Source organism: Heterocephalus glaber, unplaced genomic scaffold (genome assembly GCF_053883595.1).
Source record: "Heterocephalus glaber isolate CG9 unplaced genomic scaffold, H.glaber_assembly_v1.0 deba00000896, whole genome shotgun sequence".
Classification (NCBI taxonomy): domain Eukaryota; kingdom Metazoa; phylum Chordata; class Mammalia; order Rodentia; family Bathyergidae; genus Heterocephalus; species Heterocephalus glaber.
In genome coordinates, this window is record NW_028258170.1 from 75,989 (window position 1) to 99,412 (window position 23,424).

At 37.9% G+C, this 23,424-nt stretch overlaps 2 protein-coding genes across 3 annotated transcripts in view; both read left to right on the plus strand.

Annotated features, from left to right (window-relative positions):
• The window catches only part of LOC101717668 (olfactory receptor 4C16), a 33,191-nt gene extending 20,214 nt beyond the window's left edge, over positions 1 to 12,977 (plus strand). The window contains 1 exon segment of the mRNA XM_087207879.1: positions 1 to 12,977. Coding sequence (XP_087064005.1) covers positions 1 to 667 — 667 coding nt within the window. The 3' untranslated portion in view covers positions 668 to 12,977.
• The window catches only part of LOC101720456 (olfactory receptor 4S2-like), a 41,580-nt gene extending 21,371 nt beyond the window's left edge, over positions 1 to 20,209 (plus strand). Inside the window, exons 2-3 of one of the 2 annotated variants that reach the window (XM_087207880.1) lie at positions 12,984 to 13,245; positions 15,834 to 20,209. In XM_087207880.1, the coding sequence (XP_087064006.1) occupies positions 16,268 to 16,723 (456 nt within the window). In that variant the 5' untranslated portion in view covers positions 12,984 to 13,245; positions 15,834 to 16,267 and the 3' untranslated portion in view covers positions 16,724 to 20,209. The remainder of the gene's footprint in view (positions 1 to 12,983; positions 13,246 to 15,833) is intronic. The other variant, XM_087207881.1, reaches the window with a different exon arrangement.
• The last annotated feature ends 3,215 nt before the right edge of the window (positions 20,210 to 23,424 follow it).

Genomic DNA, 23,424 nt, shown 5'->3' on the forward strand with positions numbered 1-23,424 from the left:
AACAATTTCCTTCAGTGAGTGCATGATCCAAGTCTTTTCAGGCCATTTCTTTGGCTGCCTGGAGATCTTCATCCTGATCCTCATGGCCATGGACCACTACGTGGCCATCTGGAAGCCCCTGCATTACACGACCATCATGAGCCGCAAGGCCTGTGCAGTGTTGATGGCTGTGGCCTGGGTGGGTTCCTGTGTGTATTCTTCAGGTCAGATTCTTCTGGCCTTGAGTCTGCCTTACTGTGGTCCCAATGTGATCAATCACTATTTCTGTGACCTGGAGCCACTATTGGAACTTGCCTCTGCGGACATCTATGTGGTCAACTTGCTCCTGGTGTCCAACAGTGCGGCTGTATGTACAGTGAATTTTGTCTTGCTGATGTTCTCCTATGTAATCATTCTGCATTCTCTAAGAAAACACAGTGTTGAAGAAAGGAGAAAAGCCCTCTCTACCTGCATCTCCCACATCATCATGGTTGTCTTGACCTTTATCACCTTCCCCATGGATAAGATGGTAGCTGTGTTTTACATGATTGGGACACCTTTGCTCAATGCTCTGATTTACACACTGAGGAATGCAGAAGTGAAAAATGCCTTGAGGAAATTGTGGAGCAAGAAACTGATCTCAGATTTAAGATTAATGGAAGTTGGCACAGTTTTTGTATTGACCTAAAAACAAAACAAAACAAATGTTAACTTCTTAGAGTGACTTAAAAATAGTACTACCTTGAGGAATGACTGTTAAGTCCTTCAGGAGAATGGGCAGTGTGAACACACAGGCGGTTCATGTTCAGTTATTTTGATGCAGAGAAAGAGCAGGATGTAATCACATATATGCAAATCCACTGGCTTTGCTATTGTCCTCATGTGTCTGTCTGACTCTCTGCTTTCCTAATATCACCTGTTGTTTTGGTCTAGAGTTTTTTCCAACCTTCCCATTGACTTCTTATATTTCTGTGCCAACAGTGACCTGTCTGTATATATCCACAACTTTGACCCAGAGCCTAGCATTTCTACTCCTTCAAATGGTTTCCTTTATTAGACATTGTATCTCATATTTCATCATGGACCATCCATTTATTGTTCTTGGGTCAGGATAAAGCACTAGATTAATATATTTATTTTGTAAAGGATTCATTTCTAAATGAATCCTTATCTATTCTAAAAAGCTAAAGAGAGAAAAGTCCCAGGCAAGTTTATGTAATTTTCCACTCAATTCTTCAGATTATTCTTTAAACTCTTTCCAAGCCTCTACTTAGACCCTTGTACAATAATGACAGAGTACCATCCTTCTAAAGCAGTCCTTTGATATCAGGAAGACTACCACTTGGTATTATACTTACCACATTATTTTATTTGTAAATTTCCATTTTACCCCTTAATTGCTACCTTTAAACTTTTAGGGAGTATTAAGGTTTCTCTTGAATCATAGCAATTATAGTTATTTGTTTCTTACATGAAGTTATTATTTTATACCATAAATTGTCCAAATTGAGATAAAGATACAGTTCTTCAGTTCATGAATTTAACTTGTTCCATGATTCTGAGAAAGATGGCCACTTTCCTGTTTGAGCTTCAAAGATGGCCACGGTGGTGTTCATCACCCCAAGGTGAGTTTGCAAACAGAAGCAAAATTTTGCTGAATGCTTCTGTTGCAAGCTGAATTGTGTGCCAACACTTTTGATAGGACATTTGAATATACAGAATGAAGACTGTGATATTACTTTGGGTTGTTCTTACAGAAATAGTCACACCACAAGTAAATATAAATTATTTTAGAGACCTTTAAAAACAACTCGAAGATAATATGTTGAGCAAGCAGAAGATATTGGTATGAAAGGTATATGTCTAAGGTGGAGATGGATGTTATATTATGTTGCTAACCATCAGCACCACTATCTATAATTACATGGTCACTGAGACGCTCTGATTTTATTTTGCTTCCTTATTTGTTTATTTTATCAATATATAAAATTACACATGGATGATTTTATCTGAGACTTCCATTTCTTTTTATAAATTACTGAATTATATGAAGATTGCTATATTTATGTCAATTTTACTGACCTTGAAACTTCAGAGTTATTTTTATCTTGAGGGAAGTACTGTGTTTCTCTACAGAAATGAAAAGTTGTGGATTCTACCATGAACAACAGTGATGTACATACACCATCTTTTCTCAGATTCTGTAAATTTCAGGTTTAAATCCACACAAGCAGTTCATCACTAAACACAGCAGTTAAACTTTAATTATCCTGTCATAAGATTTACACTGTAGTATATTTCACTTGGCAGAGATTTAGCTGGTGTCTTCTTTTACTTCAAGGCATGGAAAACATATAAGGGCTGTAGAGTGGATACAACGTTAGTACCTCCCCAGATGCAATCTGTCTAAGATGTCTTCTGGACACAGACTCAAAACAGAGCCCAGTCTACTGTCTCCACCTCTCTCCTTAGGACAGAGACTGTGCCTTAAACCACGTCTGAGATTTTGTAACACAGATGCAAAGGGCACTGAATGTGTAATCCCACCAGGTTCTGTGGTTGGAGCCTGTGTTCTCACAGAGAAAGAGTGGAATCTGAGGACTAAAATAAGCAATATTTGTGGGAGAAAGATGAGACACATGATCCCATAAACCACCTACTTCCTCTAGGTTGTCATAAGCAGCTCCTTCTCCATTGAAAGGGGAGGACAGTCTTTCCTTGCCTGGACAATGCAACCATGTTATTGGGAGATCGTGTCATTCTCTGAGATGTGCTGTCACCAAGAGTGATCTCTGATACCATGTACTGTTTCTAAATAGCCCACCAAGAGGGTCCAAATGGTCCAGACTTGCTCCAGAAAAAAATGGATATAAGTGAGGAAGTTCCAGCTTTGGTTAATATGTATAGACTTGAGCCAAGGAGATTTCACAGTTGGGATAGATGTTGAATTTATTAGCATAAAGTAGCATAAATCCAGATAATTAAGAAATTATTCAACATTGAAACTCTTCCATGACCTGAGATGTGAGTTTTCTGTACTGAATTATGGCCTCCAGGAGAATGATATGTTGTAATACAAATTCCTAGTAGTACAGAATGTGATGATCTTTAAAGATAGTGTCCTATAAAGTTAAACAATCACATTTAAATAAAGTCATAAGCATGGCTTTAACCTAATATCACTTTTATTCTTTACCCCCAAAGGGGAGGATATTTGGACACAGAGAGACACCAAGAGGGATGTGTGATAATGAAAGGAGAGATTGGGATAACACTTGCAAATCAAGGAAGTACCACAAATACTTTCCCTAAACCACAAGTGTTAGGCAAGTGACATAGAATAGACTCTCACGGTGTTCAGGAGAAACCAACACTTTCAAGACCTTGATCTCAGCCTCTTTTAGCCTCCAGAACTGTTATTTACACATTCCAGGGTGTTAGAAGTTTTCACAGAAGCTTCAGGAAACTAAAATATACATTTCAATAAGAAGATTTAGAGCTGGATTTATTACACAGATGCAGGATTTTAGCTATATTAATTTTCTGTTGCTGCCATAACAAATAACCACAAACTTGATGATTTCAAATAACATAGATTTATTATCTTCCAGCTCTGTACAAAGCTTGACCTGGGTCTCACTACTCTAAAATCAAGGGGAGACCAGGGCTATGTTCCCTTCTTTTCCTTTATTGAAGCTGAAAGGGTGAATTCATTTCTTTGGCACTTCCAGCTTTTGCAGTCTAATCACCTTGCTTGGCTTTTGGCCTCATAATCCAAACTTCAAAGCTAGCCACCCTACATATATTTCACTACCCTTTCATCATTGTCTCTCCACCTGACTGTCTTTTCTGCCTTCTGCATCCACCGTTAAGTAGACTTCTGGTTACTTGGGATGATTTGGTGAATGTAAGATAAACTGCTTTAAAATCAACTGATAAGAAACCTGAACCTTTCTTTTGCTGTGTAAACTAATATATTCACAGGTTCTAGTTATTAAATTGTAGAAATCTCCATGGGCTTTTATTCTGCTCAGTACAGTAGCACTCAGAAAATGAAACAAAGATGCAGGAAGTTTCTTGGCAAAGTTTTGAGGAAATAATTAGAAAGCCCATATTGGGGAAAATGTTAGAATTTAAGGCAAAGAACATCCAGCTGACTGTGTCTTTTTGGAGTAGGCAGAAGACCCTGATTTCACTAACAAAATTAACATTTGCTGTTAAGAAGCATATAAAAGCATTTGAGACCACCAGTGAAAGTTATAAATGAATATGTTAGTGTAAAATTTTGCTCCTTTGTATTAAGGGCCCTGATGAGTTTCTAGAATATCAGGAAGTACCATTAATATGTGTTACAAGGACTCTGTGGGGCTCTGTGACAATGACAAATTGATGTTGGTGGTTCTGGGCTTAAGATGGATGGGTATAAAATTAAGTGAATGAACATGCCACTAGAGTTTGCAGGAATTGTTTAACGATGGTAATGATAATGACAAATGATGAGAACAGTAATAAAAAGAAATGTGGTTCATGACCCAGGTTCACTTTTATGTAGAATTTAGACTTAGAATCCTTTTTGTTTGTTTGTTCACCTGAGATCAAACTCAGGACCTTATGCTTGCCAGTCAGGCATGGCACCATTGAGCTAATTCCCTGGCCCTAGACTTAGAATCCTTTGACTGAGTGGATTCAAGTAGAGTTCAAGTCTTCTTGAAAGAGGACTATTGCATTGAAAGTATATAAAGTATTTCAATACTTCCCAAAAAGGATCTTTTAAGTCAATGTGAATTTGTGTAATAGAAGAAGGAAGATTACAAGAATTTAAAAGGATTATTTTGCTGAGAATAATGTCAAGGGGCCCCAAAAATCTAGTCTGGCTCATTATATTTAGAGTAGGAGAATATGGAGTTCAGGCAAAAGAGGTACATCCAACTCATATCCTTCAGTATGTAGAATGAATTCTTGGATTCAACTACCTTAAATTTCAGTGTAATTTGTCTTAGTTCCCCAGTCTTGACCTGGCAACATTTCTATTGATTCCTGTCCTGTGGAATATGCCCGTATATTAGGAAGGAACAGATGGAATTGAAGCCTCCTTAGACACACAGCTGTAGTTAGAAACTGTAGTCAATCAGAAGCCATTCCTCACTCTAAATGGCACTGCATAGAAGAAATTAGGCTTGTGACACAGATTCAGATAATGCAGAGCCAACAATGGATTCCATGGTCTCTTTTGCTAATCTGCCCAGCTGCTGCAAAAGCAAATGTATTCTAGAGGACAACGAGGGAGTGCAAGCACAGCTCCTTAACCTGAGTCTTTAAAATTTGGTGTGGACACAGATATTTTGATTCTAAGTGAATTCATATTCTTAGTCCTCATAAATAAGGAGGATAACATCAGTTCACTTGACAGGCCAATTTAAAAAACATGGAATGACCAGAAATGCGAGTAGAATTTGTACATTGAACTATATGAACTGGATTTTGTGAAAGTAAGTATGCCTTAAATTTTAGAGTGTGCATTAGCCTCAGCTGGTAAGGCATGGGCCTTAAAAGATCAGAAAATGAGAGTATTTTATGATCCAATTAAAGATTCTGACCCTCATATCATCCACCTCTGTTCAATCATTGTCTCCCCCTTGACTCTGGCCTTAAAGGCAATATTCTGTGACCAGCTGACCGATCAGGAAAGGAACCTGGTCTGATGTACAAAAAAAGCCACCATAGTCTTTACATTAATTTGGAATGAGCATCTACCCATCAGGGCCTGAGCCAATGGTGATCTCACAAGTAAGCAGCATAGGGAAGTTTAGCTACCAGATAGAGCTCTGAATAATCAATTGTTTTTGACTCTGTTTGGAGGAAGCAGGGTCCTGGATTATGGATATGTCCTGACTCAGGGATAGTAAAAAGGGGCCACACTGAAGAGGGCACCAAGTATAAGCCACCAGAGATTAGGCTCCAAGTGTTCTGATGAATGGGCTGAATTTTGCCCAGAAATGATCCAGCAGAAAGACAGCCTGCTATGCCACTGTAAGCACGTGAGTAGACAGTCTACTGTAGAAGGATATAGGCTATGAATGGCCTCAATGTGGACTCCATACTATGAATGCTGATGTGCCTTCTGCCCCTGCTGAGTATGCAACTCCCTAGCAACATATTCTCACTATGAGCTCAGCCTATGGAGGTCGGTCATCTCCCCGACTGTACACCGATTACATCAGACCTCTTCTACTCTGAAAGTTGCAGCCACTTTTCCTTATAATGGTGAGCACTTTAGGTTTGCTTTCTGCCCCCACAGCGTTTTCAACTATACTAATATTTGATGGCTTGCAAACTGTCTAATACATTGACATAATATCCAAAATGGACTAATCCAGGGATGTGTTAACCACTAACATGGCCAAGGAGATGGTACCTATTCGAGGGTAAAGCAGATGTGAAAATATTCTCATGATTTCAGAGTTCACTGATCTTACCAGATAGTGGATTACAATTACAAACATCAGCCTGACAGAGCAGAGGAAAAATGTGTAAAAAATTTATTTAAGGGATCAGCTAGGAGTCATTTGTGTAAGGATTTGGGATGCTCCATAGGAACTGAATTGCAAAACAATACCTAGCATGTTGGGGTCCCCACATATCCGATACTATTCTGAGATCCAAGGGGTGTTCAGATTAGAGGAACACATTTTCATAGCCTTCATTTTCAGTAGGATAGACTCATGGTTACTGCAAAGAACATACCTTCCAGGGATGCAGTGGAAACCACCAGATTTGTGCTCCTTATACAAGTGAGTGAACTAGCAGGAAAGGCACTCAGTTTGATTATTAGGGCAGAGTGGATACATTACAACACACTGCAGCCCAATAACAAGATGATTCAGGACCGAACACTTGGAAAAGAAGTTTACAGTTAGTTATCTCTCAAGGCATACAAATCAAACCAATGGAAGTGCTCATCAAGAGTGAGAGAGAAATGTAGGCAAGACTGTAAATGGGAGACGTTCTAAATCAATATGATTCTTGACATTGCTACAACAATAAGGAGAGTATCTTACATCTGTTCCCTTCATTTTTTTCCTGACTGACATTCTTGGTTAAGGATACAAATGTGGTATATTTACTGGAAGAGTAAAGCTGCCTTCATTTTATAAATCTTGAGTTATACATTCTCCAATTCTTGTGACAAAGCTATGAATTTTCAAAAATCCTTTATCACTGTGGTAGCTAGAATATTTGGGATTATACAGGCATTAAAAGATTAATAATAGATGATCATAACCAGTAGGAAGATACAGTCAAACAAGTCTGGTTGACTCTAAGACATTAATCTTAGGGCCCTGAATCGTTAAAGGAAGTAGAGGATTTGCTGCAACTAAATGACTAGATTATCAATTGCTCCTTGTCTTCATTTGCCTTTCTTTTCTTCTTTCTTTCTTTCTTTCTTTCTTTCTTTCTTTCTTTCTTTCTTTCTTTCTTTCTTTCTTTCTTTCTTTCTTTCTTTTTGCCTTATACACGGTCTCACTTTATAGTGTAGATTGGCCTTAAACTCACTATGTAGCCCAGGCTAGCCTCAAACTCTTGAACATCCTCCTGCCTCATCATCCCAAGTGCTAGGAATACAGGGGTGTACCACCATGCCCTGCTTTCTTTGCTTTCATTTGAACTCAAGTTTCTATTGACCAATTTTCACATTTGCTAGTCCTGCCATTGTACCCAAAGGCAGAAACTCTCAATTTTTGCATAAAGGTGATGAAACAAAAGTTATTTTGAGTCTCCAGATCTGCAGACAGAGTTTATGTATATAAACTGGGCTGACTTGTGGGGTTTTTTGGTTAATATATTTATCATATTCTTTCTACTGGAAAAAAAAATGTCCCAAACTTCTGCTTAGGGTATGTGGGGGAAATCAACTGGGTCATGATGTGATCTGGTTGCTGACATCCCAGGGGGAACAGGAAGAAAAGGAGCTCTAGCTGTCTGCGGATTTCTATTTAGATCTAGAATTATTTATGTCACCACTGTGTATAAAGTGTTGCAGTACTGCCCACACTCATTGCGGCGTTAGTGAGGCATCTACAAAGAGGTAAAATTCTAAACTACTAGCTACCAGATATCTAGCCTTCTCAAATTACCTCCTTGTGCCCCTGTCAAAATATTAATACTATTAACACATGAGGTCATTTTATACATTGGATTTTTAAATCCTTTTAAAACCTTTTTACCTCAATTCCTACTGTAGTGTAATGATTTTTAAAATCCTTTCTGTTACTTTTGCTATTGTGCAATTGAAGTTATTAGATACAGAGTAAGAAAAAGACCGGTCTTTTCACTTAGCTGAGAAAACACCATTACTAAGATTTATGCTGTGTCAGGTGCTCATACCAAATATCCACGATAAATGTAAACATTAAATGTCATAAATATTAAATAAAAACAAGAATAGTAACAATAATGAAAAGGGAACCAGAGATTTAGATACAAAGAGAGAAAGGGAAAGGGAATAAAAATGAAACAAGATGTGTTACATAGACACACCTACTCCCCGAACTTCATGTATTGCAAACAAATACTAATAAAAGGAAATTAATATGAAACAAACAAACATAAAACAATATTAAAACAAATAAAATTAGGAAACATATATATTAGTTTTTTTATAAAATGGGATCAGAGGAAATTAGGCAGTAGAAGTGCAATAAAATGACTTGGGGAATGGGATATGGTAGAAAGAAAGAAAATATAATGAAAACAAGCTTTATAAAAAAGTTTTTCAAAGATTGAATTTACTTATGTTAAGAAAAAGCCATATACAATGACTAGCATAAAATATTAGCCTTAGTCATGGGAGCTGAGGAAAACCACATATATAATGAATGAAAATAATGATACTTATATGCTAATGAGTAATGGTCATAAAATATATATTTGATATTTGACATCATATATTTGAATTTAAAGCATCTGAAATACAGTCCACTTGAAATGCCAAAGCAGTAGCAAGTTTAAATCATCAGTTTGATTTTTCAAACTTGTCCAAGAATAACCATATGAATTGTCATTACATCCACTTCTGCATCTCCGCAATGCTTAAGCTTCTCTTTCTGACTGCACCTGATGTCTTTAGGAGCCCCCGGACCTCTGGAGTTTAGGAAACTCAGCTCAGGTTCTCATATCACATAGAAGCAAGAAACTCAAAACTAAAAGCCAGATTCCATTTTCCTGTACTTTTGTGATGTAATTCTCAGTCTCCTTCCAAGTCTACATAATGTTAGTTTTAGGTATGTTTATTTTAAAAAGTAATTTATAAATGTTATAGCTAACATCACTAATTTTTCCTAAAATGTGCATTTATTGTTTTGCTTTAGAATAGATTCTTTTCCATTCATTATTCTAACTTCAAGAAACAAGGCTATCCATTCAATTTTAATAGGAATTGATTGATATCAAATATGTGAGTTATTTTTGGTTTTTTCTTTGTGTAAAATTATCTCTGAATATTTATGGAATAATTCTGTTTTGATCTTTTGGGAAGAATTTCCTATTGCAAATATTCTTCAATAATTTTCACACTATTCTAAATAAAGTAAAAATTTGGGATATTAACAGTGTACAAGTCAGCTGTAAGAGATTTGTTCTAGGTGGTCGAGGTGGTGCATGTCTTTAACCCTGACACTCAGAAGGCTGAGTTGGAGGCCAGCCTGGGCTACATAGTCAGCCCAAGGCAGCCTGAACAACTAATTAAGATCCTCTGACAAAAAATTGTATTTCTAATATAAAATGTAAAATGAAAAAAACAATTTTCAAATACTGGCTTCAAATCTGAACATGTTAGAGGCTGGGGCAGGAAGCTCAGAAAATTGAGGAATGTTTTACACTCTGTGTCATATAAAAAGTAATGGTAAAGATCATAAGGATTTAAAAACCTCATTAAATAGCTCAGATGAGTAACAAGCAGAATTGAGTAATGAGGTGAGTGAAAATCATTAATAATTTCATACATTCATTGGTTGATATTTTAATAAATCACTTGATTGAAAATATTAGTTCTTTATAGATGGAAAAGTCCATGGAAACTGCAATTGCTCATATTGTCAGAAGAAATGATGCCTCTGGAATTTGAGGGAATTTTTCTAAATCATATAAAGGGAGCAGCAGATCAGAAACAAGGTGCTCTTTGTCTGCCTTAGAATATCATAGATTCTATCAATTTTATAATAATGTGCGGAAGAAAATTCTAGTGATCACTGTTGGAGGAGTTTAAATTATATAATTAATGGTTATATTTTATATATTTTTCCACAAAACTGAAAAGACCTAAGGAAAGTGTAAGAAAAATAATTCTTTTTGGAAGTACTTGATTTGATTATTCATAGCTATAAGTGTTTTCTTTTGTAACATATTGGATTAGAGATCTTGTTTAATAAATGTATTACCTTGATTTAAGCTCTTCTACTTGTGAAATGGAAAATTTTACTTCCTATTCCAAATCTTGGTACTTAGTTTAGGATTATCAATAAAAGATAGTTGCCAAGGAGCCAGGAATTTATCTCAGTGATTCTGTCACCTGCCTTGCAAAGCACAAGGTCCTGAGTTCGATCCCCAGTACCAAAAAAAAAATAGTTGTCAAAATATGTCACAATGTCTACATAAATCTATGTAGAAAATGCTAAACTTATTGAAGAAACTAAGTTTCCCTTCTCTTACAAATACCTTACAGACACAAATTATTCTTTTAAATCAATACTAAGCTAACATTTAGTTAATCATTGCATTTATTACATATTCATACCTGACCTGTTCTATATGGAGTTTTTTTCTGCTTATTTCTCACAAGAATCATTTTAGGAATATGTAATATCATCATTTTACAGATGAAACTGAAGCTCAGAGAATTTTGAAATTGGCCTAAGATTATTTAACAGTTAGGTTTTTAATGCATATTGGAAACCTAATTTAGGCACAGTCACCTGTAAAGATAACATGTTTTCTTACGTATAACACCCCTAATTTTATTTTAAAGGCCAAGTAAATATCAGTATTGTTTCCTACAGGAAAAAAAAAGTGAAAGTAAGGACTCCAAGATGAGGCTGAAAATCAACAGTCAAATATTTTATTATTTTTGCTTCTTTGATAGAGAAGATGATGAGACATTGGAGTTCTGAGTGTTCTTCTCAAGATTATGTTCAGTGTAGATTTTATTAATGAATTTCTTGGAGGAGAGATGACAATATCAAGTATTTAGAAGCTTCAAATATAACGGTTGTCTTAGTTACTTTTCTCATTGCTGAGACAAAATACCCCACACCCAAAGTTAAAGGAGGAAAGGTTTATTTGGCTCACAGTTTATAGAGGTTTCAGTCCATAGATGTCTGGATCCAAAGCAGGGTGTAGGGCAGAGGAGCATCGCAGAGGAGAAATAGTTCACAGTGGGCAGAAGGCAGAAGGTAGCAAGTACAAGAGACAGGTGACAAGCAAGGATGCTCTTTCTGTCCCTTATATCTTATCCAGGCTAGGGTGGGTAGCACTCACATCTTTAATCCTAGTGTGCCATCTTTGATCCCAGCATCACTCACCCTACATCCAGCCTCCTCCAAAAAGCCCCACTTCTGACTGCATTAGGCTTTGGGGAGACATCTAGATATAAGCTGTAACAGTGACATTTCTACTTACTGCACACATACCAGGGGCTCTTAACCATAGCTGTGGCACACCTTGAGCATTCACCATTCTCGCAAATTTTTTGTGAATTTACCGCCCATTTCTGCTAAAGATGTAGTAAAATCCAGTATTAGTGCAATAAAACAAAGATCCAGAAAAGAGTGCAAGTACATATTGAGTTCTCAACAAGATGCCAACAAGACAGGGAAGATTTTATAGCACCCATTCTCCCATAGAGACATTGAATTGAACAATTATCCATGCTTCAAAATACCTTCATAAAGACTAAGAAATCCAAGAGACTTGAGCCCTTGAATGTAATGAAGACATAAGAAAACAATGCACTGAAGAAGATAGGTAGGCTCACTTCATTCCTTCACCTACCCAGACAGTGTTGCCTGGAGAGTGCTATCACCTGGTTGGGGAAAGAGGACAGAAGTCAGCACCAGACTTTACCTTGGAGCCCAGCACTTGTCACGCTTAGTAAAAGCTGATGTTGAGCAAGCCCCAGGATCTCAAGACTCCAGGCTGGTAGCCATGAACGAGTCTTCATGCCCAACCTAGTACCAGGTCTCTCCCATCAGCCCTGGGATTTGGGCATACACCAATGCTAGTGGGCTCCTCACACACACAGCTTCCAGGCCCATCCTACTGCTGGGTCAGCACTCCTGGCTTTAGTCCCTAAGTGTGGCCCAAGACAAGTAATAGCCTACAGTCTCATCCTCCAGCTTAGTCCCTGGAACCTCATACTCTAGCATGACCAGTGAGATGGCAGGCCTCATCAGCACTGAAACAGTCAGGGCTTGTGGACCAGGCTCCAGCTCGATCCATGTGGAACCACATTCCCAGTGGCCAGTGACTGAGGGCCACCCTGGAGGGTCAGGCCTTTAGTCCCAAACACTCAGCTCCAGGCCAGGCTCTGCAGACCCAGTTTTCAGGTGATTCATCACAGCTTCAAGCTCCAATCCAGGTCCCTGGTTCGACACAAGAGTCTCTACTACCCTTTTCTATTCATATAGAATGTTCAATGAAATTTCAAAAAATAAAATAAAAACAGATATTTACATATGTTCTATTGAATACATACATTGAAAATCATTAATTCAAGGAACAAAGTATTCAACCATGTAATCACTCAGTTTGCTGAATTACTGTGGGTGAGGGTAATGATCCTAGGTGTGAGAATTTATTCAAAATGAAGCAAATCCATTTCTAGTTTTTAAAAAGTTAAAAAGAAACCTGTGCATTAAATCGTATTGTTAGGTATGTGTGATGGTTGATTGATTGTATCAATTTGAGTAAGAGAAGCTCAGCTAAATTGGCTCAGAAATTCCACACCCTAGGTGCGGAAGACCCACCCCAGGGCAGCTTGACTGCTGGATGGAATAAAGGGGAAATGGAGAAGGATGGATCTGCTTCTGTTTCTTTGGAGGAGCTCCAGTCTTTCCCTTCCCCTTGGACGTCATCTCCTGGCTTCCAGCACAGATCCTTCAGCCTCCTGACATGGACCCACTTGGGACCCTGCAGTGAGCTCCAGACCTTCAACTAAATCCTTTGGTCTCCAGTGTGTGGACAGACCCTCTGCACTCTTCCACATCTGACTCTGTGAGTGGCCATTGTAAGCCAGTCTGGTAAATACTTCTGTACTGGTATATCTTGTATTATATCTGTTTCTCTAGTAAACACTGACTGATGCAATATGTGATTTGGTTCTGATTGTGGTGGAAACTTTGAGAATGAATTTTCCCTAAGGTCATTATCATATTGCATCACTATTTTAAATAGATTTTATTATTAGAGAAAAAGACCATTTATTGCTAAAGGTACTGTGAAATAGAAGATTTCATTAAGTGAGAGAACAAGAAGCAAGGAACAATAGTTTCAGCCAGCCAGCCTGAGTTTAGGCAGTCAGAGATTTTCTGTACTAATTATCCCCAAAGCAAGTCCTTGAACATCACTCTTTACTTCAGACAGTTGGACCCAGATTATACTAGGAAAGTAAAGCAAAACTCAAGCCCTGGAAGACATGAGTTCCTTTTTTCTTTATCTACTGTAGAATGTTTGGTGTTCTGGGGTATTAAGCATGCCTGTTAAATTTTAAACATCTGCCTTATAATTGCAAGGCACTATTCTAATTATAGAGGAAACAAATTAAATTGATAAGATAATGTAGTACATCTGTACATGACTACACCTAGGGTAGCACAACTGTGAATAAAAAAAGCTCGATATTTAATAAATTGAGATGTTAGCATGTTTGAAATGGTCAGAAAGGTGAGGAGAGATTCCTTTGGGATGGATCTTGATTTAAGATGATAAGTTTCTCCAGGTGATTGGAACACATACCCAGGCTTGTGTGTAGTTGCACAGTTTCTTCTAAAGGAAGTCAAGTAATGTAATTCAAAGTTGTCAAAAACTGCTATGATTTGAATTCTTTTAATCTGAGAGTCTATAGCAGAGAATAGTACTGATTTATAAATTCAGCAAGAAAGCAAAATGAGAAGAAACATTAAAGAATCAGAGAATGTACTCGGTTCTGAATCTGAATTTAGTAATGCTACTATCATTCTCATTGCTATTACCACTATTTTATGCTACAAGAGAAGGCAGACGTGTAATAACTATGATAATATACAGATAGGACAAAATCCAGTTTTCCAAAAGTTGGATGTGCCTGCTCCATTATTATTGTAAACAGCTAGCAGGATGTTGGTGCTTCCTACTCATTTTCCTACCATTATTACTTCAATAATTATAGAAGTAGTAGAGATGGAGTCTCAAAGAAGAAACCTACTGAGGGATAGCTTGATTTGAGAACCTTGAAATCCCCTTTAATCAAAACTTCTCCTTATGTTCTTCTCCACATGAATAATAAAGGTGACTCCACTAGTGCATCTGAAATTCCAACACTGAAGATTTATCTATTTAAATTGAAAATCATTCTTTTCCCAAACCTGTAAGAATTATCTTTAAATGAAAATCTCTTTCTGCAAAACTGAACTCATCCAAACTAGAACTGATAAATGCTGCCACGAGACATGAACATGTGAAGGATTCATGAAGGAATATCAACATTAAAGGGCAGAGTCTTTCCTTTTCATGCTTTTTATTTTTTATTTGGGTTTGTTCTTATTATCGATTATCTGTTTGTTTCTATTATTTTACTAGACAAATGTGTAAAATACCAATGCATAGAAAATCCTAGGAAATCATCAAGCACTCTGAGTTTGCAGATGAAGAAATTACCTGAGACTTTATGTCCCAACTTCCAAATAAAACAGGGCTAACTTCTCTACATAATTTATTGTATTTCTTTACATTATCTTGTTTCTGCCTCCATTTTTATGCTATCCTAGGCTACAGAATGGTTATGCATCTTGATAGAAATCCTAGTTATCATAATAGGTGACAGTGAAATTGAAAGCTTGTCATTTCATCACTGGGATAAAAGAAGCACCAGAGAGCTAGATGATTTGCTCATGTTAGGACTGCATTCTTTTAGAGGGATATTTTGTGCACTTTTGGACCCATTTCTATCCCACCACACTGCCTCTTGGACTAGAGCATCTTGAGATTAAATAGAAAGTCATAAACTCATGCACACATAGGCAGATCTGAAGGAGAAGCTGCAGAACCCACCCAATTTCTGCTACTCGAAGACTCCAGGAGTGGAGGTGTTGCCCAGACATGGTGGTGTTCAGAATAGACATATGCAGATATATTTTTATTTCCATGAATCAAATAAGTTACATAGGTGATACCATAACCCTAAACAAAGTATTGTTCTGAAATTTGAGTGTCTTTATGTTATTTTTCCATCCCCTTTCCCTTCCCTCCCTCCTAACTCCACCCATCCTTTAACCCTCCCTTTTTTTGTACGTATTAGCAGAACATAATGAATGCCTTAAATAGAAAGAGTGCTAAGAAAATATTTACCCATAAACAGATAAATAAAACTTTAAAAGTTAGGCATGTGAAACACTTGGTTAGATTTGCAACTGAGGGGATTTGCTTCGTTTCTCTCAACTTTGCTTCTACATCTGAAGTGCAGACTAGCATTTTGAGGCAAGGTGATCAGAACAGATTAACATTAAATACTTTAAGTCCTCATTTTTACATTTTTAATTGCTGCAATTATTCACTTATTCTGTTAGACCTAAGCGCTCATATTCTTTCTTGTGCCTGTCTTTCAGGTAATTTAAATGTCTTATCAGTTGGTTGAACTTAATCCACGGAGAGAAAAAACAAGGTAACTGAGTTTATTTTCTGGGGTCTTACTCAGAACCCAGCAGTTGAAGAAGTTTGCTTTGTGGTGTTTTTGTTCTTCTACGCAGTCATCATCCTGGTAAACCTCCTCATCATGCTGACAATGTGTATGAGCGATCTTCTAAAGTCTCCTATGTACTTCTTCCTCAACTCTTTGTCTTTGTGGACATTTGTTTCTCTTCGTCCACAGCACACAAATTGATTCCTAATTTATTAGCACAGAACAAAACTATCTCCTATGAGGGGTGCAATTGCAACTCTTTGGGGTACATTTCTTCGGGTGCACTGAGATCTTCTTCCTAATCATCATGGCCTATGATTGCTATGTGGCTATCTGCAAACTGCTACACTACACGACCATATGGACCAGGAGAGATGCAATAAACTGTTACTGGGGACATGGTTGCGTGGGTTCATACACACTGTTATCCCAGTGTCTCTGGTTGTCCAGCTCCTCTTCTGCGGCCCCAATGAGATTGATCACTACTTTTGTGATGTTCACCCTGTGCTGAAACTCACCTGGAAGGACACACATCTAATCGGAGGCGTGTTGACTGCCAACAGTGGGACCATCACGCTGGGCAGTTTTGTCATCCTGCTCATCTCTTACACTGTCATCCTGGTGTCTCGGCAGAAGCAGTCGGCAGAAGGCAGGCACAAAGCCCTCTCCACCTGCAGTGCCCACATCACTGCGGTCATCATCTTCTTCGGTCCCTGTACTTTCACGTACATGCGCCCTGATATCACCTTCACTGAAGATAAGATGGTGGCCGTGTTCTACACCATCATCGTGCCCATGCTAAACCCTATGATTTAAACACTGAGAAATGCAGAAGTGAAGAATGCAATGAGGAAACTGTGGAGCAGGAACATTTACAGGGAGGCTCAGGGTAAATAGTTGGAAATAATTTATTTTTTATTTTTATTTTTTTGGCCTCACGTGCTTTAGAGCACAAAATGTTTTTTATTAACCATTAATCTTAATACACAGATTAAGCAGGAGTCAAAAATAGCACATATTAATATATTCTACTAGCATCCTCCTTTTTCCCCTCAACTTTAAAATGTGCCATGTAGATCACTAGTTCTCTCTTACAGTAGTAGATATTTGCAGAGAATAGAAATTTTGATCTATTTTGCAACTATTTTTGCTGAATCTAAAATGACATTAATTGAAAAAAAATGTTACTCAGGACAACAAGCAAATTTCTATCAATTTCATTTTAAATGTTCGTGTCAAAGTCAGAGCTGACATTTAAACTTTCCAAATGAATTTTGGTACATTCTGAAAATTGTTTCCAAATTTTCAATGTGATCTGTCAAAATACAGTGTCACAGCTCTGGTAAACTTTTTTTGTGGCACTTAAGAAAGATGAATTGTTTAATAAATTTCTTATGAATATATAAAAGGGGAAAAAATCAATGAAATAAATAATTTAAACTTGGTGATCTCATATTTTCTCAGCTTTGGTTAAGTCGTCTGTGTAATGGACAAAATAATAACATCACTAGATTGTCACGTAACGGAGGAACACATGAGAGGATAACATTCCACAGAAGTAAAGTATGACTTGACATTGTTATATTTATTTGACTATTTCAAAAATCATACAATTTTCTAAAATATTAAGGCCAAAGGAAGCTTAATAAGCTCAGAATCTCAGTCTAGTCATACTGTGCATCACTATATATTTTTTTAATTTTTGTCTTTTCTCATTTATTTAAATGATGAAAAAATTTCTTATGAAATATTTAAAGTTGTTTCTGGGGGTTTGAACCGTGGTCGGCATGTATATGGTAGATATGTATAGTAGTGTGAATGACAGAATGTATTAAAAACAACACAAATGTGCTTACACTTTCATTCTGTATCCTCTAAGACTCAGTGAAAACTAAGCCTGCTAATTTTGGAATAAGAGCAGAGGTATGCATGGAGATTCAGAAATATAAAGCACAGGCATCAGTGACACATATTTTTCCTCACCTTCTGATGGAGAAAACATCCTGTTCCATTGTTGGATTCATTTTCTTTTCTCTCACACACAAAAGAGATTGGTAGACACACCTCTAACACTCCCTTCCTATTCATTGTAACATCTCATTAATATTCGGTTTCTTAGAGTCTCTAAACTTTACTTGGTGGTAGTTGGAAATCCCTATTCATAGAAAGTGACTACCAGGAAAATTAAATAAACTAAATGAAAACAAAGCCACATGTGAAGTACAGGTTATGATGATTAAATTAACAGAAGAATTCAAGCTTGGAAAACCATAATTCCTACAATGTTTGAAACAAACAGCTTTACTTAACACAGTGAAAACTTTATCACTGGCTAGACTTACCTAACCCCTTGTCCATCCCTGCATTCCTCAAACATTCATACTGGAAAAACATCTTTTTCTTGTCTTAACTTTTATCAGCGTTGGTGATCGATTCCCCTTTTACTATGAACCACAGACTGCTATTTATTTTCTTATAGAAAATAAACAGATCAATGGTTATTTCTTTGCCATTCTTTCACTGAATATCCAGAAATCTCAGAGCCAGGTGTATCCTCTACCTAGGTTTGTGTTCCTAGCTTGGGGTGAGCTTTATGCATTACTTGAAGAAAGGACTGCGAGGCTTAAGAGTGAATCTGATGTTGACACATACTCAGAATTAAAACAGAGAAATCAAAAAGATGCAGCATATCCAATGATAAAGTTATCAGTCTCTCTCTGGAATCATATTAAGGCACAGTTATTATCCCAGTTCAGAATGTTTGCACTAAGTCTCTGTGTACCTCTGTTAGCTCAATTTACAAAAGGGAGCAAGGGCAATGCCTTGCAAAATAGGCTGGCCATAAAGGTCACTTGTGAATTTTTTTTGAGATGCAATGGAAAATATTCTGAGACATTCTGACCCATTAAGTCCAGGTTATTGGTTATGCAAAAATCTGTATTTTAGCAACAACCCCTCATGATTTTTATGTGGTCAGTGGAACATGTGAGCACTTAGATTTGCAAAGCTGAAAACAGATGACCTTTAATGTTCTTAGGACACAAGGGCTCTATGAATCAATAGAATTCAAAGAGCACCATCTGTGCTGCTGAAATTGAGCTGAAGTTAGGAAACTGTGAGAGGTAAATATTGTCCACTTGATCATTTCTCCACAATACACTTTCCTTTATTCTTTTGCATTAAAGAATTGACTCTTGGGCATATAATGGAAGTCCAGTGTCCTTGGGAACCTTGCAGCTGCCTAATTCGTATTTGTTTGTTTGTTTGGTACCAGAGATCAAACTTGGGACCTTGGGCTTGCAAGGGAGGCACCAGAACCACTGAGCTAAATCCCCAGACCCATACTTGTCAGACAAAGAATGTGAACATATGAAACAAGGCTGAATGTAAATTTTCACCTTTTCACAAAAGTTCTTGTGAGTCAACTCCCACTGTAGAAGCTCAGAGAGTCTCAGTATAATTTTTTGGAATAACATGACTATGAATCACGAGAACTCGAACTTTCCCCAGTTTTAGCAATAGTCAACTGATGAACAACAACACCTCATTCCATAAATTCATGATCACAACGTTGACTGCTGTCCCTGTAGTGTAGTAGCCAGGCTGTGACAATGATGGGACAGAGCACCTTGGTTGGAAAATTCACTGATGAAAAAGATGGCAACCCTTTTCATTTAAAGTTAAATTTAGTTTATGTAACGGGAAAAAATAAAACTATTTCTGCCTGTAACTGCTAACCAGTTATACTTCTTTCCCCTGGATCAACATAAACATTATGAACACATTTCTAAGCAATGTGCTCCTCCATGTGCTTTTCCTTCTCTCACTGTCACATATCCAGGAAACTAACATTTATTCCACCTAAGAGTTTCCAGAATTAAAGTAACTTGTGATTTCTGAGTGATGATGCTTTCTTTTTTTCCATGTTCTTGTATAATGATCAGTTGTGTCCTCTGAATGACAGAACAATGTAACATTTCTTTTGTAACTGGGAGGAGAAGCTACCAGGAGGTACTGGGGCCCACGGTGAAATATGAAATTAATCCCAGCCACATCCAGTCTACACTAGCTGAACTCCCACTTTAGCCAAACACATGTGAAAAATAATTAAGTGATTTTATATCAACCATGGGCTTCAGAGTGGATTTTTGCATGCCATTGTTGGTCTTATTGATTGTATGGTCAAAGTAGAACTGGGGACACTGAAGTATGTTCATGAACTAATAAAATCACCAATAAATTTAGTGTCAGGTACTTTGAAAGCAGGGATGGAAAAGGTCAAGGTACAGACTGAGAACATGAGAGACAGCATCTGGCGTGGGTTATATTTACAATGTGCAAACCCCACACATCTAGGTACACAGTGGCCAGCATTCTTCCTGCTGTTTCTTCCATAGAAGACACATAAAAGAGATGCATAGGATCACCCATGACTGGTGTGCCTCTTTCATGCCTCTTTTTGATAAATTTTCAAATGATTCATAAATGACTTGCGTAAGCCATGTTCAAAGAGACCCCTGTAAGGTCTCCTTTGGTAAGAGACCAAATAGCAACTTTTCACAATAAATAAAATTAGGTACTGGAGGATGTGTCTTGCATTCATATCAACAGGCTTATTAAAAAGAAACAGCAGGATTAGATGCCTGCCCATGCAGCTCTCTCTTCACCTTTCCCTTTCTGGGTGAGATTTTCTCACAGGATAGAATCTACAGAGCAGCATCAAAACTAGAAACTGGTTTGCTATCATCTGTTTATTTCATTTATTTCATTTCAATTTAATTCATCTTAATTTCTTCTAGCTCTCTAAGTTTCCTAATTTTCAAGCAGGGGACATATCAATGTCTTTTCGAAAGGGAAAAACACTGCTGAAATCTTTGTCACCCCTTGGCTACTTTCTGCAAATGTTCTCACTACCTTAACACTCGTGTTCTTGTTGCACAAACAGACAGATGCATTGAGTGTACAATTCACTTCAGCGGAACTGTACTGTAGGTGACAGAGCAGCACAAAATATCAGTTCTAACATGTGAATACCCAGCAATCTTCTCCCATTCTTCAAGCTCCAGTCCCTTAGCTGTGTGCTGCAGTGTGGCTGATGCTACATGACCTCAGAAGTCTCCTCCAAGTCACAAAAATTGAGAATTCAAGCACGAATGAAGCATATACCCCCCAGTTTTCAATTAGTTTTGCCAGCTGTTCCCTCTTTTTTTTCTGAGATGTACTTTTTCTGAGATATAATTTAAGGTATGTAATGTGATGATTTCATAGGTGTATACATTATGAAATAAATAGCGTAACCAATGTAATTTGTACATTCGTCATTTTACTTATGTTCATTTTGAGTGTGTGTGTGTGAGTGTGTGAGTGTGTGTGTGAGTGTGTGTGTGCCGTGGTCCAGCTTCTGATTCCCATCGTCTTTCCTCCATCCAAGGATGAGGACTTCCGTGAGTGGTGTGGACACAGATTTGGTTAGTTTACAAGCTGAAACAATAATGTGAAGGCTGTTTACATGCCCATGCGTACAGCTGCCCTGACTCATACATTACTTTTCTCATGACTGACATGCCCCAACATAGAATAGCTATCATTGGTGAAAACAAGTTGACACATCCTTATCACCCAATGTACATAGTTTTCAGCAAAGTTCACTCCTAGTGTATGTTCTGGATTCTGATTATTGTGTGGTGGTGTGAATAGATATACAAAGTAACATGGAGACTAACTTGATTGCTCTAACTTCCTCTTTGCTCTGCCTATTTAACCTTCCCATCCCCTTAATTCCAGGAAGCCACTGGCCTTTTTTACTATCTCCATCATTTTACCATTTCAGAATAACAAATACTTGGAACTACACAGCTAAAGTTTTTCAGACTGGTGTCTTTCACTTATAATATACACTAATTTTTTGTCATTATTTTCATAGCTAATTTCTTTTTAGGGCTAAATAGTATTCCACTTATTTTATATGCAATCAAGATGTACCAAACATTTTTTATTAACCTACTAAATATCTTGGCCTCTTCTGATTTGTCAACTGTGAGAAAGCTGATGTAAACATCTGTGCATAGAAGACATAAATTTTCAAGTCATTTTAATTTTTTATAAATACCAAGGCATCTGATTTGTAGAATCATATGATGGGTATGTATAGTTTCAAAGAAACTGCCAGACTACCATTTAATGTAGCTATGCAAGTTTTGCTTCCCAGTGTTGATTATTACAGTTTTTTTTCTCCACAACCCCACCAGCACTGAGCATGGCCAGTGTTGTGGATTTGGCCATTTTATTTAGGTGCATAGTAGTATCTTGTTTTAATTTTCATCTACTTGATGACATATGTTGAGGAGCATCTTTTGACAGGCTTACGTGCCACCTGAATATCTTCTTTGATGATGCATCTGTCAAGTACTTTGCTCACTTATTAGATTGTTTTCTTATTATTGAGTTTCACGGATTTTTTATACTTTGGGATAGCAGTCCTTTACTGGAGCTTTTCATTGCACATGTTTTCTCTAAGTCTAAGGTCTAAATTTTCATTCTCTTCATACATTGTCACTGATAGAAACAAATCTCTCATTTTATTAAGGACAGAACATTAACTCTTTCTTCCTTTTTGAATATTTGCTTTACTTCCATGAGGGTCCACAAACAGAACATGGACTTTCTGACCCGGAAGAATACAATACTCTACAATGGCTGCATGGGCCAGAGGTCTTACACCCTCCTCTTTGCTGTCATTAGTATCTTCATCCAGGTGGTCTCGGGTATGAGCACTACGCAGTCATTTGCAGACCCCCTCACTTTATGATCACCATGAGAGACAGGCGTGCTGTGTCCCCATGGTGGCCTCTATTACTGGAGCCTTTCTCCCTCTGCTCCTGCATGCATTCCTCATTATCCCACTTGCCTTCTGTGGCCCCAGTTGGACAGAGCACTACTTCTGTGAGCCGTTCCCCTTGCTGACAATGCCTGCACGGACACACAGCTCTTGGTTATCGCAATCATCACCCCGTAAGTGTGGATGTCCAGTTTGATCTTTATTGCCTTGGTGATTTCTTACATCACATCCTCATCCCGTCCACCTTCAGGACCTGGTCACTGGAGGACCCCACATCCCCCTCTCCACCCGCCTTTCACACATGGCCAATGTGCTCGTGACCATCTCGTCCCACCTCATCTCCTGTGCTCCCACGACTGACCCCATCCATGGCGACCAGGGGCCTGCTCTGCTTTACACCATGATCGTGCTCTTGGCCAAGCCCCTCATCTACAGGCTGAGAAACACAGCCATGAAGAACGTTAGGAGGAAAGGGAGTGGGCAAGATCAAAGCCTCTGCCATCGGACCCCTTTGCTTAACCTTGTTCTATCCAAGGAATCGACCTCAGCAGACACAGCAGGGGGGGTGCTGGCACCAAAAGCCATATGCCCTAAAGAGAGAGGACCCCGCCACTGTCTTTCTGTTTCCTTCATTATTATTGTATGCAGAGAAGGGGCTCATATGAGCTCGGGCTCTCCC